Source organism: Odocoileus virginianus, chromosome 15 (genome assembly GCF_023699985.2).
Source record: "Odocoileus virginianus isolate 20LAN1187 ecotype Illinois chromosome 15, Ovbor_1.2, whole genome shotgun sequence".
Taxonomy (NCBI): Eukaryota; Metazoa; Chordata; class Mammalia; order Artiodactyla; family Cervidae; genus Odocoileus; species Odocoileus virginianus.
This window is the reverse complement of record NC_069688.1, coordinates 13,568,772-13,590,671: the sequence shown is the minus strand read 5'-3', so window position 1 is coordinate 13,590,671 and position 21,900 is coordinate 13,568,772. Positions and strand designations below refer to the sequence as shown.

Below are 21,900 nucleotides of genomic sequence, written 5' to 3'. Positions count from 1 at the left end.
TAATGCCATTTGCAGTAACAGGGATGGATCTAGAGATTATCATACTAAGTGAATTAAACAGAGAAAGACAAATATCCTATGATATTACTGATATGTGTAATCTAAAGAAAAAGACACAAATGAACTTAAATAGACCCACAGACACAGAAAACAAACTATGGTTACCAAGGCAGAAAGAGAACAGAGAGGGATAAATTAGGAATTTGAGGTGAACATAAACACACCACTATATATAAAACAGATAACCAACAAGGACCTACTGTATAGCATGGGAACTATATGCAACATTTTATAATAAACAGTAAGGGGAGAGAATCTGAAAAAATATATACATATAAATATATATATAACTCACTGTGCTGCATATCTGAAACTAATATAGTACTGTATATAACTACACTTCAATTTTTAAAAGAAAAAAATCATATAATGCATTCCAAAGTGAAATATGAAAATATTTCATATAGTAGAGATTCTCTAAACATCAACTTTCTGGAACCTAGCATAATACCTTCTCTTCCCTGATATATGTATTGCTTATTTCTTACTTCTTTCAGGTGCTCCCTGACCACTCTGTATAAAAATAACCCCCCAATATGACCACCGGAACTTTCTAGCCTTCTCGTTCCATTTATCTCTAAAGAACTTTTCACCACTTATTTAAGGGTACAACTGCTTTCTGGTATTCTCCTCCCTCACTTCCACTCCCCCACAGAATAAGCTTCCTAAGGATAAATGGATGTTCTGGCTGTTCATTCAGAGACTTGAACAGTTCCTAGTACATAATATACAGTCAAAAACAAGTTTTGTTAAATGAACTTGGAGAGTTTTAGTACAATTCCCTTAAGGTATAAGTGATAAAATAACTCCATAAATATACAGGCAAAAAGAAGACTGAGCAGAGAACAGACATTATAGGTCCCTGCAACTGCTGTCCCAACTGCATAGTAAGTAGTTAAGAACACAGACTTCATGCTTGGACAAAGCCAGACTTTAGTCCACTTATCAATAGTGACGCCCTGTGCAAACTAACTCTCCATGTCTCCATTTGCTCAATATGAAAGAAGGATAATAATAGTACCAACTTAACATTGCTATTACAGAGATTAAGTGTGGTAATGTGTATAAAATACTACAGTACAAAGCAACCAGTAAGTGCTTAACAAAAGGGAACTAACATTATATTTATCATCATCATCCCCACCATCATCTCACTCAGGCTCCACAGCCTATTTTCTAATATTTCTCAAATAATTTACGGTAAGACTGACTATCAAGTTTCTAAGTGCACACAGCCAAAAAACAGCAAATTAGAGACAGCGAGCAATTTCCAGAGAGAGAAGCAAAAAATGGGGGATGGGGGGGATGAAAAAACTATAAAAACCAGATATATACCTAGTTTTCTGATTGTTTCTTCCACACAAAAAAAAGATGTTGTATTTTGTCAAATCGCTTTTCTGCAAGAATTGAGATGATGATCTGGTATTTTCTGCTTCATTCTATTAATGCAGTGTATTACAATGATTGACCCCCTTACATTGACCCACTACTGCGTCCTAGGTAAGATCCCAATTGGTCAAGAAAAAGATTATATTACATTTAATACACTCTTAAGATGGCAAGAAACTATAATTCTAAAACTGGGAAAATATACTTCAAAACGGTTTGCACAAGCTTTTGGAATAGAAGATAAACTTCTATTACTTTTAAAATTCATTTTCTGGAGAAAAGGAGTAAAGTAAATGACACATTCTTATATAGAAGGCTTGGATATCTCTTCTGCTGCTGCTGCTGCGGCTAAGCCGCTTCAGTCATGTCTGCATTTATTTATACTATTTCCTTTAAGCTACAGAATAACCAGGATTTTCTGAGATTAGAAAGAAAATCAAATTTCAAAATCAAAACCACATTCCAAAATTTCTTAAAAGTTATTTTTCTTTGTTCAATTCCTTTGTAAAAACATTGGTCACCGTTTAACATACAGTGGCAACAAAATGCACCCAATTTACATGCATAAATAAGTCAATAAATCATAATACACAGACAACATGATTTCACATCAACAGTATTGACACAGCTCACGTTGCATTTAACCATGGTTATAGTTGCTCCCAATAAAGAAATACTTAATGTGAGAAATAAGAACTCCAGTTTCAACCTGAAATAACATTCTTCATAACAAGTAACATAAAACAATGATTATATGACGTCATTATCTTAAAGGGAACCATTTTTCAGAAGTCACTTTGTGCAAAGCACCATACTAGGAAAAAAATGTGTACCTTAGGTTAAGGATGAAAGAGCTCCATTCTTTTAAACTAATTACCTGAATTATGCAAATTTTATTATAACCATAAATTAAAGTACTTTTCAATATGAAGGCTGTATATTCCATATTTTGAAATCTTAAATAATTCCACAGATGCTCAGTTAAACTAAAAGATTCTATAGGACTGGGTTATTTTCATGAGCAAAAAAGAAAGTAAAATCAAAAGCCCTTTCTAAACTCACAGGCAAGGTTTCTGGATATAGGACTTAACAAAAAGAAAATTTAAGCACCACAATAACATATGTTTTTAGAGAACAGACAGGGCTGGCAATACAAGTTAGGCACAAAAACACTTAAACATTTACCAAAAAAATTTTTTTTAAATAATCACTAATCCTATCATCTGAAATAATAATAATAAAAAATTTTGGTGTCTGTGATGTTATGTGGGAGATACAAACCACAGTTCTATTTAAGATGTTAAGTTTTATGATTTTAATTTGATTAAACAAAACTGTCACATTATTTGTACATAATAAGAACATTATATATTTATCTTTATAGCATATGATCTATTTTTCCCTCAAAAATCTATGACTACAGGATAGCTCTAAAATAATTTTGAAGTAAACAGAAAAGAATTTATCACAAACTGTCTTGTGAGAGAAACCAGCTCCTCTGAAAATAAGAATTCAAAGCAAATGTGCAAATAAAACTTTAAAATAAGGCAGCTGTAAATACAGCCATCTTTAAGCTTCCCTTCTTTTTCATCTATTTAGCAAAGTAAATAGTTTCAGTGGCCCAAACAGTAATTTTAATTTGTTTTTCTCCTCTGTGATATATTTAAGTACTCTTACAATTAAGAGTAATTTTTTAGCATGTGTAACAGATCACATGCTAACAAACTTTACAGGTTCATAAAATTAAAATTTATGACTCACAAGCATAGATGTGAATTCTAGCTACGCTTAGGTCAGATACACAAGACTGGACATAAGGAACTTCAATCTAGAATATGATTTAAATGCCACAAAAAAAAGAAAGGGAACAAAAAAAAAAGAAAGGGAACGAAAAATGGGAGAAAGAATTTTTCCTCATACATCTTTCGATTACTAGGCCATATATATATAGAAAAAGTAAAATACTAAATATTTATTTTTCACCTCAAAAGAAGTTATCCAGAAATAATATCTGCTAAAGAAGATATAACATTAGGATTCAAATTCATTCAACTCAGATAAGAAGACTTTGGAGGGGAGGAGCATTCCCAAACAATATTATTTGTACTTATTAACCTTACACACATCACCTCAACTTCACCAATTATACCACAGACCTTCTTAACAGTTTCCATTTTATACTTCTGTGAAAAAAACTTTTTTAGCCTCGTAACTTTCCAAGTGTCATGTAAAACCTCTTAGCTGACCCAAATCTCACAATCCGCATTAAAAGCACTCTAGTGACTTTCCTTCCCGTAGGAGTCAAAAACCACTACATAATTACTCAAAGTTGAGAAAATAAAAGCATAAAAACCAACTCAAAATAATGCACTTCTTAACATATATGTTCTTATGTAGTAGGGAGACTAAAAATAATTGTTCATCCTAATTAATCTCTGGCTCTTGAGACTGAGAGGTCAGAAAATTAAAATGAGTGATAAGTACTTAAAGTCTGTTCATTTTGAATAGATGTGAGAGTTTTTTAAAAATGACTGAAACTAGATGATTGTAAATGTTTACTGTGAAACAGTACAAAATTGATGTTGCCAAAAAGAGAGTAAAAAAGAAATATTCAACTGATATTAAACATCTTAAGTAATTTGGAAAAAATTTTAAGGTTGAATTGTAACTGTAGGGGACAACAACGACAGAAAATGCTTTCATGCGTGTACACATGGTAAGTAACAAACAGGTAAATCTCAAGTTAGCATGGTACATCAACAACTGATACTTAAATGGTATTTTGGTATATAAAGAAAAAGAAAAGGTAAAATGTTGACTGCCATTGATGAAAAAGCATTTTACCAATTTACACAAAAATTTTTAAAAAGATGTCCTAAGAAAACCAAGCCACAATAAGTTAGTGTTTTCCATAATACATGCTGAATTATTTGATCCCGTTATCTATACACTGTTACTGTCTTAATTCCTAAATGCTGTTGACAGCATATTTGATAACTGAGGTACATTAGTTTACATCTTTTTAAAGGTATTCTACGTGAGTTAATTTTTCTTTTCCAGTTTTTCATCATCTTCACCTCCTCCAAAGAAGATCAAAGGGAACATTCCTAGAATGCAGCCAATAGTCACTCCGACAGCTTTACCCTACAGAAACAAAAGAAAACATTTTTTTCAAAGTTATTTTATCCCTGTAAGAGGAACATCTGCTTAAGTATCTATGATAAAAATTACTATGTACTATATAATTCAACTGTTACTATATTTCTTTTGATCATGCTAACTTAAATTTAAAAATAACATACAAAAAGGTTCTAGAACAAATAATATGTAAAGTTCAAGGCAACCAGGAAAAAAATTTAAAAATTTTTTCAAATTGCCATAAAAATAACATTAGAGAAGTATTCAAATAGAAAATACCTTAAAAATGTACATATATTTTAAAGTCAGAAGATAGAAAGGAACGAAAAATCTCACCCAGTACTCTCAACATATTTGGATTTGCTGTCCTTTGTATATATTCCTTTTCAGTATTTATCCCCATGTATACCTAATTATATATGTAGGGCTAATCATTATGTAAACATAACTTTGTTTACTGCTTTCCTCCTCCCCCCACCAGTCACATATGTTATAAAAAACTCTTTTTCAAACTGTTTCATAAACTTAATACAAAAACTTCTAAATTCCACTGAATTGATGGGCCTATAATAAATGTTAAAGTTCTTCTTACCATTAAAAATCACTGCTACTGTCAGTGATAGAACAATAAACATTTCAGTGTATAGTTCTTCCTCAATGATTTATCTAAAAATCAAATAATATGAATATCTGTGCATAATTATACTGCTTTGCTGTCTATTCTAGACAAAACTGCAAATAGATGTATATACCCACCGCAATATATTTATATGCCTACATACACACAATTTTTCTGTGACCTCACCTATATTATGAAAAATTTATTTAATTTTTGTAAATGATTTTTAAATGTTGCATTCTTATGATGACTATTAAGGTTAAAATACTTACCAATTAAGTTTTACATCTTCATACAGACATTTACTGAGAATCTACAAAGTACCAAACTCTATGGCAGGTACCAGGGAGACAAGATTAGTCAGATGCAGTCCCTCTCTCTGCCAGGAACTTCCAGTTAGTTATCATCATACCTTTCTACTTGCTAATCAATATACTTGGAATTCTCTCTCCCACCTAATAAATGTCTCATCAATAATTTAAAAATAAGCTTAGATCTAATATGCACCAAGAAATCTCCCCACTAAAAGAAATTTCTTTCCACAAAGACTTAATTCTTCTCCTGGTGCTTCTGCTATATCCAGTGTACATTTCTATTACTGAATATGTCACACTAAATTATAATTTGTTTTAATATGTCTGATTCTTTACCTATACAATGCTCAAAAAGAACTATAGTTTATTACTCATTTTATGTCCTTCAGTCTCAGTACATAACTGATACTCCTCAACAGTTACTGAATCATATAAATATTTTTTTCAAAATTTTTTTTGTATGCCTACAAAAAAAAGTCAATGATTAGTTTTTCTGAAACCTACTAAGGTTTGGACAGTTTTTGTTAAAAACTCCACTCAAATCAATTTTAATCTCAAATTTCTCAAGGGACTGAATTATATACAGTTTCTTGTTCTGGCTACCCAAATTCATTATCATAAACCACACAAAGTACTCACCAAATGTGAACTAACACGTGTTTGCCACATGTCAACTTGCTTTGGTGAGAGATCAGGAATTGATAGGCCTAACCTGGAAGCCAAAGCTTCAACGTAGCCTGCAAGTCTTTAAAAATACAAGAGGACAAGTAAGTCAGAAAGAAAAACACCAATACAGTATATTAACGCATATATATATATATATATATGGAAATTAGAAAAATGGTAACAATGACCCTGTATCAGTTCAGTTCAGTCACTTAGTCATGTCTGACTCTTTGAGACCCCATGGACTGCAGAATGCCAGGCCTCCCTATTCATCACCAACTCCCTGAGTCCACACAAACCCATGTCCGTTGAGTCGGTGATGCCATCCAACCCTATATGCGAGACAGCAAAAGAGACACAGATGTAAAGAACAAACTTTTGGACTCTGTGGGAGAAGGCGAGGGTGGGATGATTTGAAAGAACAGCATTGAAACATGTATATTATCATATGTGAAATAGATGGCCAGTCCAGGTTCGATGCATGAGACAGGGTGCTCAGGGCTGGTGCACTGGGAAGACCCTGAGGGATGGATGGGGAGAGAGGTGGGAGGCGGGTTCAGGATGGGGAACACATGCACACCCATGGCGGATTCATGTCAATGTATGGCAAAAACCACCACAATACTGTAAAGTAATTAGCCTCCAATTAAAATAAATAAATTTTTTTAAAAATAAAAAAAATACAAGAGGACAGAATATAAGTTTTTAAAGAGACACATACGAAAAACTATGTCCTCACATATGAAAAACTCATGACTACAACAAAGATAATTCTATATCTGTATACTCCAGAAATGGTGTAAACATTCTTTTACAATTTTCATCTTTATTGTATATACATATATTTGGTTTAATATTTTCCAGATTGACATATTTAATACACAGGTAAATTAACTGACTTAAGAGTAATTACTCTCTACCACTGCTTTAAAAAGAACAATTCAAAGTATATAAAAATTTTACAATTACAATTGCAATTAACGCATTTATTCCAAATTCAAAGCAAAGCACTTTAACATATAATTTAATAGCTGTCACCAGAAAAAAAGTTTTCTTAAAATTTATCAGACTGATATACTAAGAAAAACAGCCTATAATTTTCAGGGTAATTTCAAGTTATTTTCTAAGTGGCCACTGCTTATTGGATACAATCTTACTTTCAGAAATGGAAGAAAGAAAAAAATTTGCCAATTAAATTATGCATACCATCAATTATAAATGGATCCCAATATTAGATATGTTAAGTTCTAAAAACCTATGCAACTAAGATTGATAAAATGTGGTATTTACCACATAATGGTATTTTTTTAAGGCAGAGGAGAAATAGTTCTTAGATGGAAGAGTCCCAACAAATCTATAATATTATCATTATAAACGTTAATGTTGGAAACTGGGAAATGGAATGTTTAAGGGATAATATCACTGTAGGTTTACATCAGAAATTACAGGAATACAAAATTTCTGCTTTGGCCCAGAACAAAGAAATTGTGTTTTGAACAGTAGCTGTGGCCCCATACTCAAGTGCAGATGTCTAACGTACAGAGTTAGATCATGAATAAAGCTGCCTTTCCCTAGATTATAGGGCTAATTAGACTGCTCCTAGACGCAAATTCAAATCTCAACACTTACCATCAAAATGAACCAAAAAAAAAGAGGAAGAAACAGAACCAAAGACTGAGCAAGACAGAGTATGTTTATCACAATAATTAATGCCAACTCTGTCTAATTCATACTTCCTAGGCTTTCCCAAGCTCAGGAAGCAGCCCAGGCCATCTGCTGCTTAGAAGAGAAAATGTAAAAACAGAAAGAGAAAGCTGGCCTTTTCTGAGTAGACGCCCTCAGTTTGTTTCATCATTCCTTCTTGCCACATGGAATAAAAAGAGCAAAAATTAGCCAAGTCCATGTAAGCTTTGGCCATTATTCGCTTTGAAAATTCCTCTCTCTAGTGAACATGACCAGTCAGTATCCTCACATTTGAGCCATACTTCTTATCTTTGGACTTAGTGGGAGGACGGAGGGTATGAAATAATGATAGGGTTTCTTACTTTTAGTCGTCTCATCCTTAGAAATATTTATAAAATACATATAAACATTTCAGGAAATGAAAAACTCAACTCTGCTTACCTTACAGTAGTCTTAGGAAAAAATTTTACACATATCAGAATTGCTTGAGAAGATTCTTTAACACAAATGTCAGGGCCCCATCCCTAGAGACACTAATTCTGCAAGACTGAGATGTGAGCTAGGCATCTATATTTGATGCACACCAAAGATTTAGTGCTGCTGATTTAGAAACATTAATTTTAAAAATTTAGTTCTAAAACACACATGCAAAAATAAGTGTCCCCCAAAAAAAAACAAAAAAAAATAAGTGTCCCTTTTCAAAATCCTTCCCAATTAAAGGAGAATGGAGAATAGAGAGTAAGTATACACATGCACAAGTGAACCTACCCAAGACCAGCTAAATCTGACACAAGGTTTCCCAAAGCAGCAGCTAAAAAAATGAAAAATGCACAAGTGAATTACTACATAAAAGTCAGAAAAATCACTATAGTAGATCACTGTGTAATCAATAAAGCACTAGTCTGGAAGAGTTACCACCTTTCTAAGCTACAATGACTATATCCAAAGTAACTCATAAACCTCCATCAATTAGCAGTTTTTTTCCTGATGTGGTAGCCAGTTTCCATTTTGGTTTCAATATTAAAACATCTGCATAACATTCTGTAGTTCAACTTTCAGACAATATTTAAGGGAATTTGGATACTTGAAAGTTAAAGATTAAAGCTATATGTACAGCTATGACATTCAAGAAAATCAAGGAGAAGAAATGTCTCATTCATTACTCATCTACTTCACATGTTCCATAATAACACAACACAGAATTGTTCCCAAATTCCACCATCATGAAGAGTAGAGTGGTATTTGTGGGGAAAGAAGGAGACAGAACCAAATCAGATTTTTGATCTTGTGTTTCCTTCCTTGATTTTTCTTCCCAACTTGAAAATAAATAATTTGATAGAGAAAATGGGTAGGAAGGTTTTACGGTAACACTGAATTAAGAGAAAAAAAATTTTTTAACACAGTCAATATAGTAGATTATTGTTACTCATTAACTAACATAAAGTACCCAAACTTTCTCAGAAAAATGCATACTACATGTACAAAATTAAAAATTAAAAGACAGGATCAAGGAGATAAACTATTAATGACATCTCAGTGAGTAAATTCATTCAAATGAATCTTCTTCTATACTTAATCTACTAAAATGTTTCATAAATATACAATGGAATAATAACACTACTATTATTAAATACCTGCCATAGTTGAAATTCCAAAAATAATTCCAATAGACAATTCAATATGGGTTCCCTGAAAAACAATTACAAAGAAATTAATCTTAAAAATTAAAACTGAAGTGACTATAAAAGAATAGCAAAGCATTAATGAAACAGATAAAACAATGTTATTACAGCAAAGTTATATATAATATACATAAATATGCATATACTATAGCAAATCCCTTATTTATTAAATATATGCATTCATGCAGAAATAACATCAATATTTTATTCATTACAATTAAGCCTTCATAAAAATAAAAAATAGAAACACACAGAGCAATACAATTCATCATTAATAATCTAGAATTTATATTTTCCTACTACAGAAAGGTACTTTAATGCTTTTGAACACAAAGACAACCAACTCATCTAAATTTTAAATTCTGAATGATACAATTATATACTATTGGTATCTACCTTATAAAAGACTTAAGACTAGACCAGTTTCTAAGGACCCAAAAAATCAGACTTCAAAAATTATCCTTAAAACATTTAGCTCTTTAATCACTAGATAATAAGACTATATAATTCATTTACAAGCAACAATAGCATTTAATACAATAGAGATACAGCAAAAAAGAAATCCTAGAACCTATTGTGCTAATTCAGTTCTAACCCTTATGCAATACTGCCAAAAATGGACTTCTCAAAAGTTCTCTTAAATATTGATGGTTGAAAATTTCTAAAAAAATTTTTTTAAATCTCAATGACACTTGTAGAAAAAAAAAAAATGCCCTACAAATCTCAGTATTTGTTGAGGAAAAACAAAAGAGAATGCCTTATCTGGTATACAGTAATATGGCATTACACAATTATTTACAAAACTGAAGAGAAGTTAAGTTTAACTTCCTCAATTTTCCTTCCCCTAAGCCTTTTGATTCCACTCCTTTAAAATATAATTCCTGTAGCGTATGGACCAAATAGCCTGATGTAAAAGTCTCCCAGGCATTAAAGTTACAAGGTTGTAAAGGAACACAAAGAAACAGATTTCTAAAGAAAAAGAAAACTGGCACAAAGAAATATCTTTATATATGGATGCAAAATACCCTGGAGTATTAATATAGGAGAGAAGCGCCCGACAGCTACAATGTATAAAAAATAAATACAGCATCTTTAACAGCAATGAATCATTGGAAATTACCTAAAATGAATCTGTCTACCAACACATGTATTTATAAAGCATTTACATGCTTAATTACTTGGTTGAATTTAAGAAACCTGAAGATGCTTCTAATAGCATGAAAAGCTTCATGTAAACTCAAAGTTGGTTTGAAGGCAATGAAATCTCCACTCTTTTTCTTTTTCCCATAATAACATCAAATTTCATGTTAACAGGTGGGGTAGAAATTATAAATAAATCTAGTACAAGTTGTCTTAAAGATGTACTTGGTTCGTCACCTTAATCTTATTCATCTATTCTAGAACTCTAATCAACTCTATCCTAATTAAATTGTAAGGAAAAGAATTCCCCCCTACCCACTAAAATCTAAGTTATAAAAAGCAAACCAACAACACAAAAATAAAAAACTATGAAATCAAAAATTTAGTATGAACAGCAGCCAAGAATAAAAGTCAAATCTACTATGAGAAATTATATAGGAATTTGTTTACATGATTGCAATTAGGGTAGCAGTCAAGAAAGTGTACCTAACAGGAAAAATATCAAACGGCACGATACAAAAAAAAAGAATCAGTTAAAAATTAAACATTAAAAAGAAGGCTTTCTTAACTAGCTATCTTCAAACAATCATAGCTATCCTACAATGGCAGTTAGTGTTTAACTAAAAAAGGTGAAAACATTCTTAAGATAACAATGTTCACTTATTTGCCTTTTCATAGATTCTATAATTATATTATTTATGGATTTTTAGTCTTAACAGTCTATTAAAAAAGTCTCTCTGGAAAATTTAACTTCCTGAATTATTCTGCAATTATTGGATATTTTTGCCACACCTCTTACTCTTAATCCGTTTTAAGCCAGTAGTTTAAATACTTATTTCAGTACTATATAAATAAAAAACTGGTGATGTCTGTGAAACTGGATTTCAACATAAACCAGAAAAACAAATTTTACTGAGTTGGAGTCAATCATCTCAGGCCTAGAAAAACAGTTCACTCTAGTCACACTAATAATTAGACACAGGCCTGAGTAACAGAAGATAGGAACAACACTACAATAATTTGACTTTAGAATGTGGGTGTTGTTGTTCTGTCTTAATTGGTAACTGTATGTAAACACAGATATCTGTTTCTTGGGGCTTCCCTGGTAGCTCAACTGATAAAAAATCTGCCTGCAATGTGGGAGATTCCAGTTCAATCCCTGGGTTGGGAAGATCCCCTGGAGAAGGGATAGGCTACCCACTCCAGTACTCTTGGGCTTCCCTGGTGGTTCAGATGGTAAAGAATCTACCTGCATTGAGGGAGACCAGGGTTCATCCCTGGGTTGGGAAGATCCCCTGGAGGAGGGCATGGCAACCCACTCCAGTATTCTTGCCTGGAGAATCCGCATGAACAGAGGAGCCTGGCGGGCTGCAGTCCATTGGGTCACAGAGTCGGGCACAAATGAGTGACTCAGCACAGCACATCTGTTACTGGAGATATTTATTTCAAAGAAATAGTAAGACCATACTGAAAGTTGATGAAAGTGAAAGTTACTCAGTCGTGTCTGACTGTTTGCGACCCCATGGACTATACAGTCCATGGAATTCTCCAAGTCAGAATATTGGAGTGGGTAGCCGTTCCCTTCTCCAGGGGATCTTTCCGACCCAGGAATTGAACTGGAATCTTCTGCATTGCAGGTGGTTTCTTTACCAGCTGAGCTACCAGGGAATCCCCAAGACCATACTGTGAAGGTCTTATTCAGGATCTAAGAAACTACCCAGTTTCCCTATTCTGCTCCCTCTTCAAAATCTCCTTGCCCTCCTCTTTAAGCAAAATATATCATCTCAACATTTCCCTTTAGCAAGGATAGTTTTTCATCATTTTGAGTATCTAAGGTTTGTTCAACTGAGGCCAAAAAAACAAAAAGATTATTAAGATGGTAGAATGGGGAGATACCTGCTTTCAATACAGAATTAAAATACTGAGTGTAAAATTGTCACAGAGAAGCTTTAATCCAATCTATTTAGGAATATACCAAGTTTTAAAGGCAGTTCATAATTTAATCATAGTGGGTTTTTCTATAAATAGTAAATAAAATTAGATTTTATTTACATTAACAATTTAAATAATCTAACCAACTCAAGGCTCACTAAAGGCTTATTTCAGAAAAGGTAGTATGGCATGGTTGAAAAAGTTTCTTTTATTCACAGATATATAAATTAATCATCTTGATTCTTGTATACATATTAGGAAAATATCATTATCAGCCAAAAAGCTAGCATTTTGAAATTATATTTTAGATGCTCTTACCAGACTACTCTGCTCAAGAATTATCCATCCAATGGGTGCTTATCACTTTCAAATTATGTATATGCTACAGTATTTTTCTATGACTATTTACCAAGCGAGATACCTTCCTAATGTGTAAACCTTGTGTTTCCTCAACCAGCTGAATGGCTAGAATTTCTGGATATCTCCCATCAATCTGGACATAAACTAAGACTATATAGCAAAGAAAACCATTCTTGAGCGAACCAATTTGATAGTCTTCAAGCAAATTTTATAATCTATACAATGTAAACTATACTTTCATCCCTATTTTAAAACCAAATATTCTATTTCTACCCACCTACAGTACATGTGACCGTCAAAACACTGAAACAAAAAACAAAACAAACGACGACAAATAAAAAAAAACAAAACCCTGGCATCTCTCAAATATTCTTTCCTTATATTTGATAATCCTAAAATCACTTCTTTTTTTTTTTGAGCAGTTTCCTACACAATATCTAGAATTTTTAGACTTTTTAAAACTTCAAGTCAGTGAGGAGAATTGGCTACAGCACTAGGCAGCTTCAGAAGACCGGCATTTTCCTCGTGGACTAATGATGGACATGTATTTTTATCATGACTTTCTAATCTAAACCCCAAACTGGGTTGACATCTATTGACAAAAGATGCCACAGAAGAGTAGGAAAGGTCAATCGACCATTCCTAAGACTAAACAAGACCTTTAAGAAACAACCTTAAATGAAAATGACTTCAGCAAAAGAGAATTTTTAACACTGATGGAACAGACTGAAGGCCTTACATTTACAGTATTCTGAATTGAAACTTAAATCATCTTTGAGTTAAACGGATGGACTGAATATCAAAACACTCTTGTAAACATTTTTGTATGGGAAAACTGGACAAAGAACTAATTAATAACATACACATATGAGAACTGCTGATAAAATTAAAGGACATCAGAAAATTTTACAAACTTTTTTCTTTAATAATGCTGAAACTAGAACAGAATAATATAGACTCAATGAGTATCTGTTTATTATTGTCAATGCTTTACCAAAAGTCTTGATTAATAGATATAATGCCTTAAAATTGAGCTACAGTCTAATTAACATGAAATAAAGCTAAAAAGTCTTATTCATTTGTTAAAGCTTTACAACTATAATATATAAATTATTAGGAAAATTTAGACCACATTTATTAATTCAAAATAGAAGGGTTGAAAGAACTTACTGCAACAATCATAATTGCATTATCCAAAAAGCCAAACCCTATGAAAGGTATCGCATTGTGGATGAATACTGAAAAACATCAAAAACAGAAAAATATATTTTAAGGTTTCTATAATTTTAAAATGACAAAAACAGATCATATGATTAAAGTCTCATAAGTAGATATGATTTAAGTTTTAGAATTTACTTTCCATTCCCCACAGCCAAAAGATTCTGCTTCTGCTATGTTTATATACTTGGTAGAAGCTGTAATGGGGAAAAAACAAAATAAAAAACACGTAACATGTAAAATTAATTGTGTTAGGCTTTTGTGCTTTCTTACTGGCAATACACACACACGTACAAATTACATACAGTTAATGACAGAATAAATAAATACATTTTATGAGTACCATATTTTACCTGTTAAATAACTACTGACATCAATCTTTTTCTCTCTTAGACCTAAAGATTGATATCATAAAATTGATCTCCATATTAGAAATAATAGAAAATGTTTGAATCAAATTTCAGGGAAGTTATCTGGTCACATTTACTTATCAAACAATTTTTTAAACACTGTTAGGAAAAAACTGTGATTATGTCATTTCTATTAGACATCTGGATTCAAAGTCCTCTTTCCTTCCTTGACACATCAGTATCCCTGATTGCTTTCACAAACTAAAACAAATAATATTTGATTTAAATTAAAATGTAACTTGGCCTCTTCCTACCAAAAGCACACCATATCTTATCTACAAAGTACATAATCTGGATGACCTGAGAAAACAGAAATGTAACTAGGAAGAGCTAATATCTATTTTTTAAATATATTTAACTTCATCTTTTTTTCTTATTTGCATCTTCAGTACATTGCAGAATGCCTAGTGCATAGTAGATGCTCAACAAACATTAGTTAATTAAGTTGAGGACATCTACCTTGGAAAGGAAGAAAATTCCAGACTAAGACAATTGAGGGAAGACTGTGAAACAGATTAAAAGCTGAGGACAGTTAAGACTTTATTCTAATTAATCTATAAATCTGCCAAGGTATAGTCAACATCCGTTCAACTGAGGACTTTTTAAAAACAGGCATCAAAGCATTCAGTTTTATACCACATCCAAAAAACTGTCCCCTAAATCAATTGGTTAGTTATGTGTTTAGTGTTCAGTGACTTTACATCTTTTTTCTTTTAATGTAGTTAAGTCCACAGAAAATACAATTAAAATATAATCCAGAAGTTATGAAATTTGATACTACTATGGTGAGTTCTGCACCAATAAGGGAAGGCTAATAAACAGTAAAACATTTCTACCCATAAGCACTGTCAAAGACTAAGAATCAAGGGGTGAAATGGTATATATTCTAGGCCATTTCAGAGTTCTTGTTACCACATAAGAATGTCCCAGGTAAAAAGTAGCATCTTTTTAATTACAAAGTATATTGTTTTAAAAGATAATAAAAAATCAAATGACATTAATGAAACAGCGTTTCTCCATTAAAGGGCTGTCTTAATTCTTCAACTTTTTGCCTAGGTTCAGGTGCTTAATGACCAAACATTCAAAATTTTATAATAATCAGCTTCTAAAACACATACAGAATTTCAAAAAATACTACAAATTGGTAAGTCAAAGGAATATAATGAAATTCTAATAGTTCACTATATGAAACACTTACAGAGAAGACAGAGCTGCTACTTAGATACATATATTTGAAGAGAAGACTCCCAAACACCTTCTCAATCATCTTTGAAAAGTAAATATGGTAAAATATGAAACTTCTGGAATTACTAAACATTTTGGGGTTAATCTGATGGCATCTCTAAAACTAGCTAGTTATAAATATCTTAAAATTAGGTGTCAGGTTACTAAACTAAGATTAAGCTAATAGTTATCTTAGTAGAAACTTGGTCAGTAAAACCAAAGCATGTTGCTACATTGCTGTAATAATTACCTGCAACTGTAAAATATATCATGTTTTGATGTTTAGATGTAAATAAATGTGTCCTATAAATAAAAATTTATTTTCAACCCAAAGGAAAAATATAAATTTCAAAAAATTACATAACATGTACTGGACACTCCACTGGGCACTTGAGATACAGAGATAGTTGATCCCAGCCCTCAAGAAGTCTGGGAATGATAACAGAGCCATATAGTTAACTTCAATATGACCCCCTAAATGGTGATAGCATTATACAGTGCTATGGATATATAGTATATGAATCCAGCCTAGAAGCATCAGAAAAGATTACCAGGGAAAGAAAAATCTTAAAGAATTCTTAAATTGTTTTGATACCTGGGAAAAGCTACTAATTTCTAAGGCAAATTATATTCTATCTCTGAGAGAAAAAAAGGAACTAGCTACTATATTTTAATTATATGTCTGCTCTCCAGTATGTAATGACAGACTACCAATGTGATTTCTTCAGTTTCCTTTGGAAAATATTATTCTAGTGAACCATATCTAATATTTAGCTTTAACTTACAACCAATTCAAATTCACTGCACTGCTAAATAATTCTCTTCTTCCATTGTCTTTATAATAAGACCCTAAACTGTTTTACATTACTTTGGTGTTAGCCCTTGAACAGTTATTCCAATCATAATACAGTAAAGAAAGCAGACCAGCAGCATTATAAGGTTCTTCTTTGGGGTGGCTTAAAATGAACTTTACTTTCTTCATTATTAGAAACAAGTCAGAGCATTTTCTCTACCAAAGAAAATAGCCTAGAAATTCTAGTTCTGAAATAACCCAACTTAAATCCAAACTAAAGTAAACATATCCTTTTATCCAGGAACTAAGAAAACCTCTACTACAATTCTATCTCTAGATGGTAACAATATTTAAACACTAACAGACATGGTTAACAATCTTAGAAATTCCATAATACTATGTTTTAAACCAAATTTACAAAGCTTTTGCTTTAGCATAATAAATAAGATAATCTATTCTATCTGGAATGAATTAATTTATTGACTCTTCTGTATTATTAATGAATAACATAGCTATTTCAAGTCCAAAAGACAGATGCACAAATAATTATAGAACCATTACCATATCTCAGCTGTCCTGGGGTTGGTGGTTGAGCTTCCAACTTTTCTGAAGGGGAAAGAGAGGGTGTGTTCAAGAATTAGTTACTATAGCATTTCTTTTTTATCACAATGAAGAAAACACTAGCAGAATTACAAAATGATAGAACAGCAGAGTTTATTCATAAATTATCTTTAAGTGAATGAACCAAAGTTATCCATACAGGAAATATTTCTTGGTATAGATTAAATTACAAGGCTAGAAAAACAAATTGAGCTTTAGTTACAGGCCTACTATGACCCTATATCCCTGGGCAAATCACTTGTTTTTGGCTTTGTGTAAATAAGTCTTTGTATCTCTACAATGAGACTAATTAATATCCCTTGATAATGTACTGAATATTTTGAGTTTTCAAAAATATACTACAGGATAATAAAGAACATTTACACAACAAAATGACCCCAGAGAGTAGGGTGTGATTCACTAAATAGCAACATTACTTATATGTCATAATAAACAGAAAGTTTTCTCAAGTATATTATATCAAAGTATATTCAAGTGCCATCATTAAATCTAAAAATTAACAACTACAAAAACGCTACCTATGTAATCTCATAATAATAACCAACTCATCATTTGTATAAGAGTAAATTACAGTAAAATGGCAGAGAATTCCACCTTCTTTATTCTCACTCAATCCAACAGAATTAACTGATATACTATACAAAAGAACCCAAACCATGGGTCACTCTGCAATAAAGATCTAGTATAACCAAAGTGTCCAAAGAAATACATTACAAACTGGATATATATTTTCTAAAATATTTATAATCTATGACAACATAAGAACTGAAGAGTTTAGTTTTTAGAAAGTGAAAAGCCAATGAATCTCCATCAATAAGCTACATAAAAAGGAGTATGACATATTTGTAAATGTTATTTTACTAAAAAAGCATATAGTATCATAATGACTTTATAATAAGAAATGTGCTAAAACCTAGAGTTTAGGCAATTATTGGATTATTAAGAAAGTTCTAAGAATGCAAATTAAGTTTTGTTTTTCCTTTTCTAGGACAGTAAAGAAATGAAGATATTCTAAAACTTTCAGTATTTTATACCTGCTTAGAATATAATCTCTTATTCTTTGACTAGTACTATTACCTCAAAATCTACTTTGAAAGCATGCAAATAGTTTTCCAAATTTTTAACAAGGAATATAAGATACCACTATACTCCACAGAGTTTTCTGGTGAAGTAAACATGCAAAAGTGGTTACATACCAGAACTATTTCCTAGTTGCATTACTCTCATCATCACTACAGTTCTGACACTGTGAGGAGAAGTCCTTGTCAGTTGACTGGAACATCTTGAAATACCTAAAAATTCAACAAGCAGGACCTTCCCAATGTAATGAGAATATATAGAGTCCTTGCTTTTACTTTTTCAAATTCTCTACATACTGAGCAAAGTATTTTAAAATATTTTACAACTCCAAGGATGAAAGGATAAGAGCTAGGCAAATGTATAATGTGTAAAAGTAATGAGGGGGGAAAAAATCAAATAATGTAAGCAATATTTCAAATCTTTCTTTCTAAGTACATACAAGGATTAAAAAATTAAAGGTCATGAAAAATAACTCTTTTTAAAAGAGAGAAAAAGAAAATAATACAAAGTAAAGTAGACACAGCAGGGAGGAAAACCACTGGCACAGAGGATAAAGCAAAATCAAAGCATAGAGTTTTGCCTCCTGCATTATAAAGAACCCAAGGAGTAATAAGAGGAAACAGGAAAGGAACATTTCCTAGAAAGTGGAAATTTTATTGGAAAGTACCCATCAAAAATTGTGACTCATAAACTGACCATTTTGAGGATTCTGACACTCTATCTTCTTTACTACATTAACAGAAAGAAGACAAATATATATCAGAAGTGAAAAAACATTAGGTGTATAACACACAATAAAACTCAATCTTTGAAATAAGCCAAGGTTTCAGCAGTCTGCACCAATTTTAAAATGTGAGGGGAGCTAATATAATCCCCTTGAAAATAATCATAGTAAATCCCAAAGCTTTATATCCCTACATACATATCTTAACCTTAAATTTTTTCTTCTGACACACGGTAAACTATGTACGCTTACATGGAAATGTACTCCAATCTAACGTTCTATTAAGCAGACTCGAGTTAGAAAAGCTAGTTCTTTCTGTTTCAGTGTGCGTGTGCATTACACGCATCATAATTTCTCTCTTTTTCTAAATATTTTAAAATAAGAAGACTATGATCTAGTCGCTAAGTCATATCCGACTCTTGCAACCCCATGAACTGTAGCTTGCCAGGCTCCTCTGTCCATGGGATTCGACAGGCAAGAATACTGGAGTGGGCTGCCATTTCCTTCTCCAAAGACTGTACATTACCACACCATATTTTCCAACCATTTTTAGCTTAAAAAGTCCTGGTTCTACTTCCAATACAGGCTGAATTATCATCTATCAGACCAATCCTATACAGAACAACTATAAATAAATATTTGAGAGCTCTGGAAAATGACCAAAAAGCAGGTTGATTGTGGAGAGTAATCAACAATTACAAAGAAGAATGGAACTAAATGAGTTACCCATTTCATGAAGATATTGGCCTAAACCAGCTCTTAAAAAAAGAAGAAAAAACCCTTCAGTCTTTCTGGCCTAAAAAAGCAGTGGGCAAGGTGCAAGATAACCAAAGCCACTGCAAAGTGAGAGAAAAGAGCAGAGTCAGAAAGGAGGAGCCTTAAATTCTGATACACATTCAGTTCAAACATATGGCTTCTGTGTAAACCGTGCCTATGCAGGGAAAACCACAAAAATCCCAGCTTAAGGTAAAATAGAAAGAAAATAAAAAGAATGAAGAGCATCAAGAATGGTAAATACTGAGTAAATATAAAAGACTACTTCCTCCCTAGTAATTTAAATAAACCTGATTGTCCAAAAATTGCAACACTGCCATGTGGAGTTTATAATGTATGGAGATATAATACATTTGACATCAAAGCATAAAGGATGAAGGAGGTCACAAATGGACCAATTTGGAAATGTGATTGCAATATTTCCACAATGTATGTGACATGGTACAAGGTTCTAAGTAGAATTAGCTCTAAACAGTATGCAAAGTTAAAGGATACCTATTTGCAATTCCTAGAGCAATCACACATACAGACAAAATGCATCAAGAACACAGTTAAAAAGCTAAATAATGTGAAGGGGACTGCAAAAAGTATTAAGTCAAAAGAACGCAGGAAATGAGAACAGAAGAAAGAAAAGAGAACCAAACAGTAAAATAGTAAACCTACATCCAACTGTATCAATAATTACTTTCAATGTTAAAGGACTAAACAATCCAATTAAAAGGCAGAGGTTGTTAAAACGGACAAAAAGGCAAGACCCAACTATATGATATCTGCAAGAATTACACTTCAATAGATTAAAAGTAAATAAATGGCAAAAGACATATTACACAAACAGTAAGCTTGTAAGACTGGAGCTGCGGCAGTGCTGTGCTGAGTTGCTCAGGCACATCTGACTCTTTGTGACCTCCTGGACTGTGGCTCACCAGGCTCATCTGTCTATGGGATTTCCCAGGCAAGAATACTGGAGTGGTTGCCATATCCTCCTCCAGGGGATCTTCCTGACCCAGGGATCAAACCTGCATCTCGTGTCTCCTGCATTGGCAGGTGGGTTCTTTACCACCTGGGAAGCCCCTAAGGCTGGAGCTGTTCAGTTGCTAAGTGGTGTCCAACTCTTTGCACCCCATGGACTGCAGCACACCAGGTTTCCCTGTCCTTTACTATCTCCCAGAGTTTCCTCAAACTCATGTCAATTGAGTCAGTGATGCCTTCCAACCATCTCATCCTCTGTCACCAACTTCTCCTCCTGCCTTCTATCTTTCCCAGCATCAGGGTCTTTTCCAGTGAGTCAGCTCTTCTCATCAGGTGGCCAAAGTACTGGAACTTCAGCATCACTCCTTCAAATTAATACTCAGGATTAATTTCCTTTAGGACTGACTGGTTTGATCTCCTTACAGTCCAAGGGATTCTGAAGAGTCTTCTCCAGCACCACATTTCTAAAGCATCAATTCTTCGGTGCTCAGCCTTCTTTATGGTCCTACTCTCACATCTGTACATGACTACCAGAAAAATCACAGCTTTGACTATATGGACCTTTGTTGGCAAAAACTGCAAAGGCAATGTTAAAAACAGATTAAGTGGACTTAAAGAGTATTACCAGAACCAGGGACATTTCAAAATGTGAAGAGTCAGCTCATCAAAAGGCATAATAACAATTTGCTTATGCTTAGAGTGTTCTTGCCTGGAGAATCCCAGGGATGGGGGAGCCTGGTGGGCTTCCATCTACAGAGTCACACAGAGTCGGACACGACTGAAGCGACTTAGGAGCAGCAGCAGCAGCAGCAGTAACAAAGCTTCAAAATGCATGATGCAAAATCTGACAGAATTAAAGGGAAAATAAACATTTCTACAATCATACTTGAAGATACAAGAGCTTCTCTCTCAGCAACTGATAGAACACTAGGGGAAATTATCACTAAGAAATAGATTATCTGAACAGCACTACCAATCATCTTCATTCAACTAATATTTAAACATCCATACTCAACAACTACAGAATGCATATTCTTTTCAAGTGTAGATGATAACATTGATCAAAAGAGACCATATGCTGATCCACAAAACAAGTGTTAATAA

At 32.8% G+C, this 21,900-nt stretch overlaps 1 protein-coding gene across 2 annotated transcripts in view; it reads right to left on the bottom strand.

Moving 5' to 3' along the window:
* Positions 1-1,917: 1,917 nt before the first annotated feature.
* The window catches only part of TMEM65 (transmembrane protein 65), a 46,288-nt gene continuing 26,305 nt past the window's right edge, over positions 1,918-21,900 (bottom strand). The window contains exons 2-8 of one of the 2 annotated variants that reach the window (XM_070477042.1): positions 18,446-18,541; positions 17,190-17,234; positions 14,154-14,221; positions 9,504-9,558; positions 8,638-8,680; positions 6,160-6,265; positions 1,918-4,593 (exon numbers count right to left, since the gene is read on the bottom strand). In XM_070477042.1, the coding sequence (XP_070333143.1) occupies positions 4,492-4,593; positions 6,160-6,265; positions 8,638-8,680; positions 9,504-9,558; positions 14,154-14,221; positions 17,190-17,234; positions 18,446-18,541 (515 nt within the window). In that variant the 3' untranslated portion in view covers positions 1,918-4,491. The remainder of the gene's footprint in view (positions 4,594-6,159; positions 6,266-8,637; positions 8,681-9,503; positions 9,559-14,153; positions 14,222-17,189; positions 17,235-18,445; positions 18,542-21,900) is intronic. The other variant, XM_020891146.2, reaches the window with a different exon arrangement.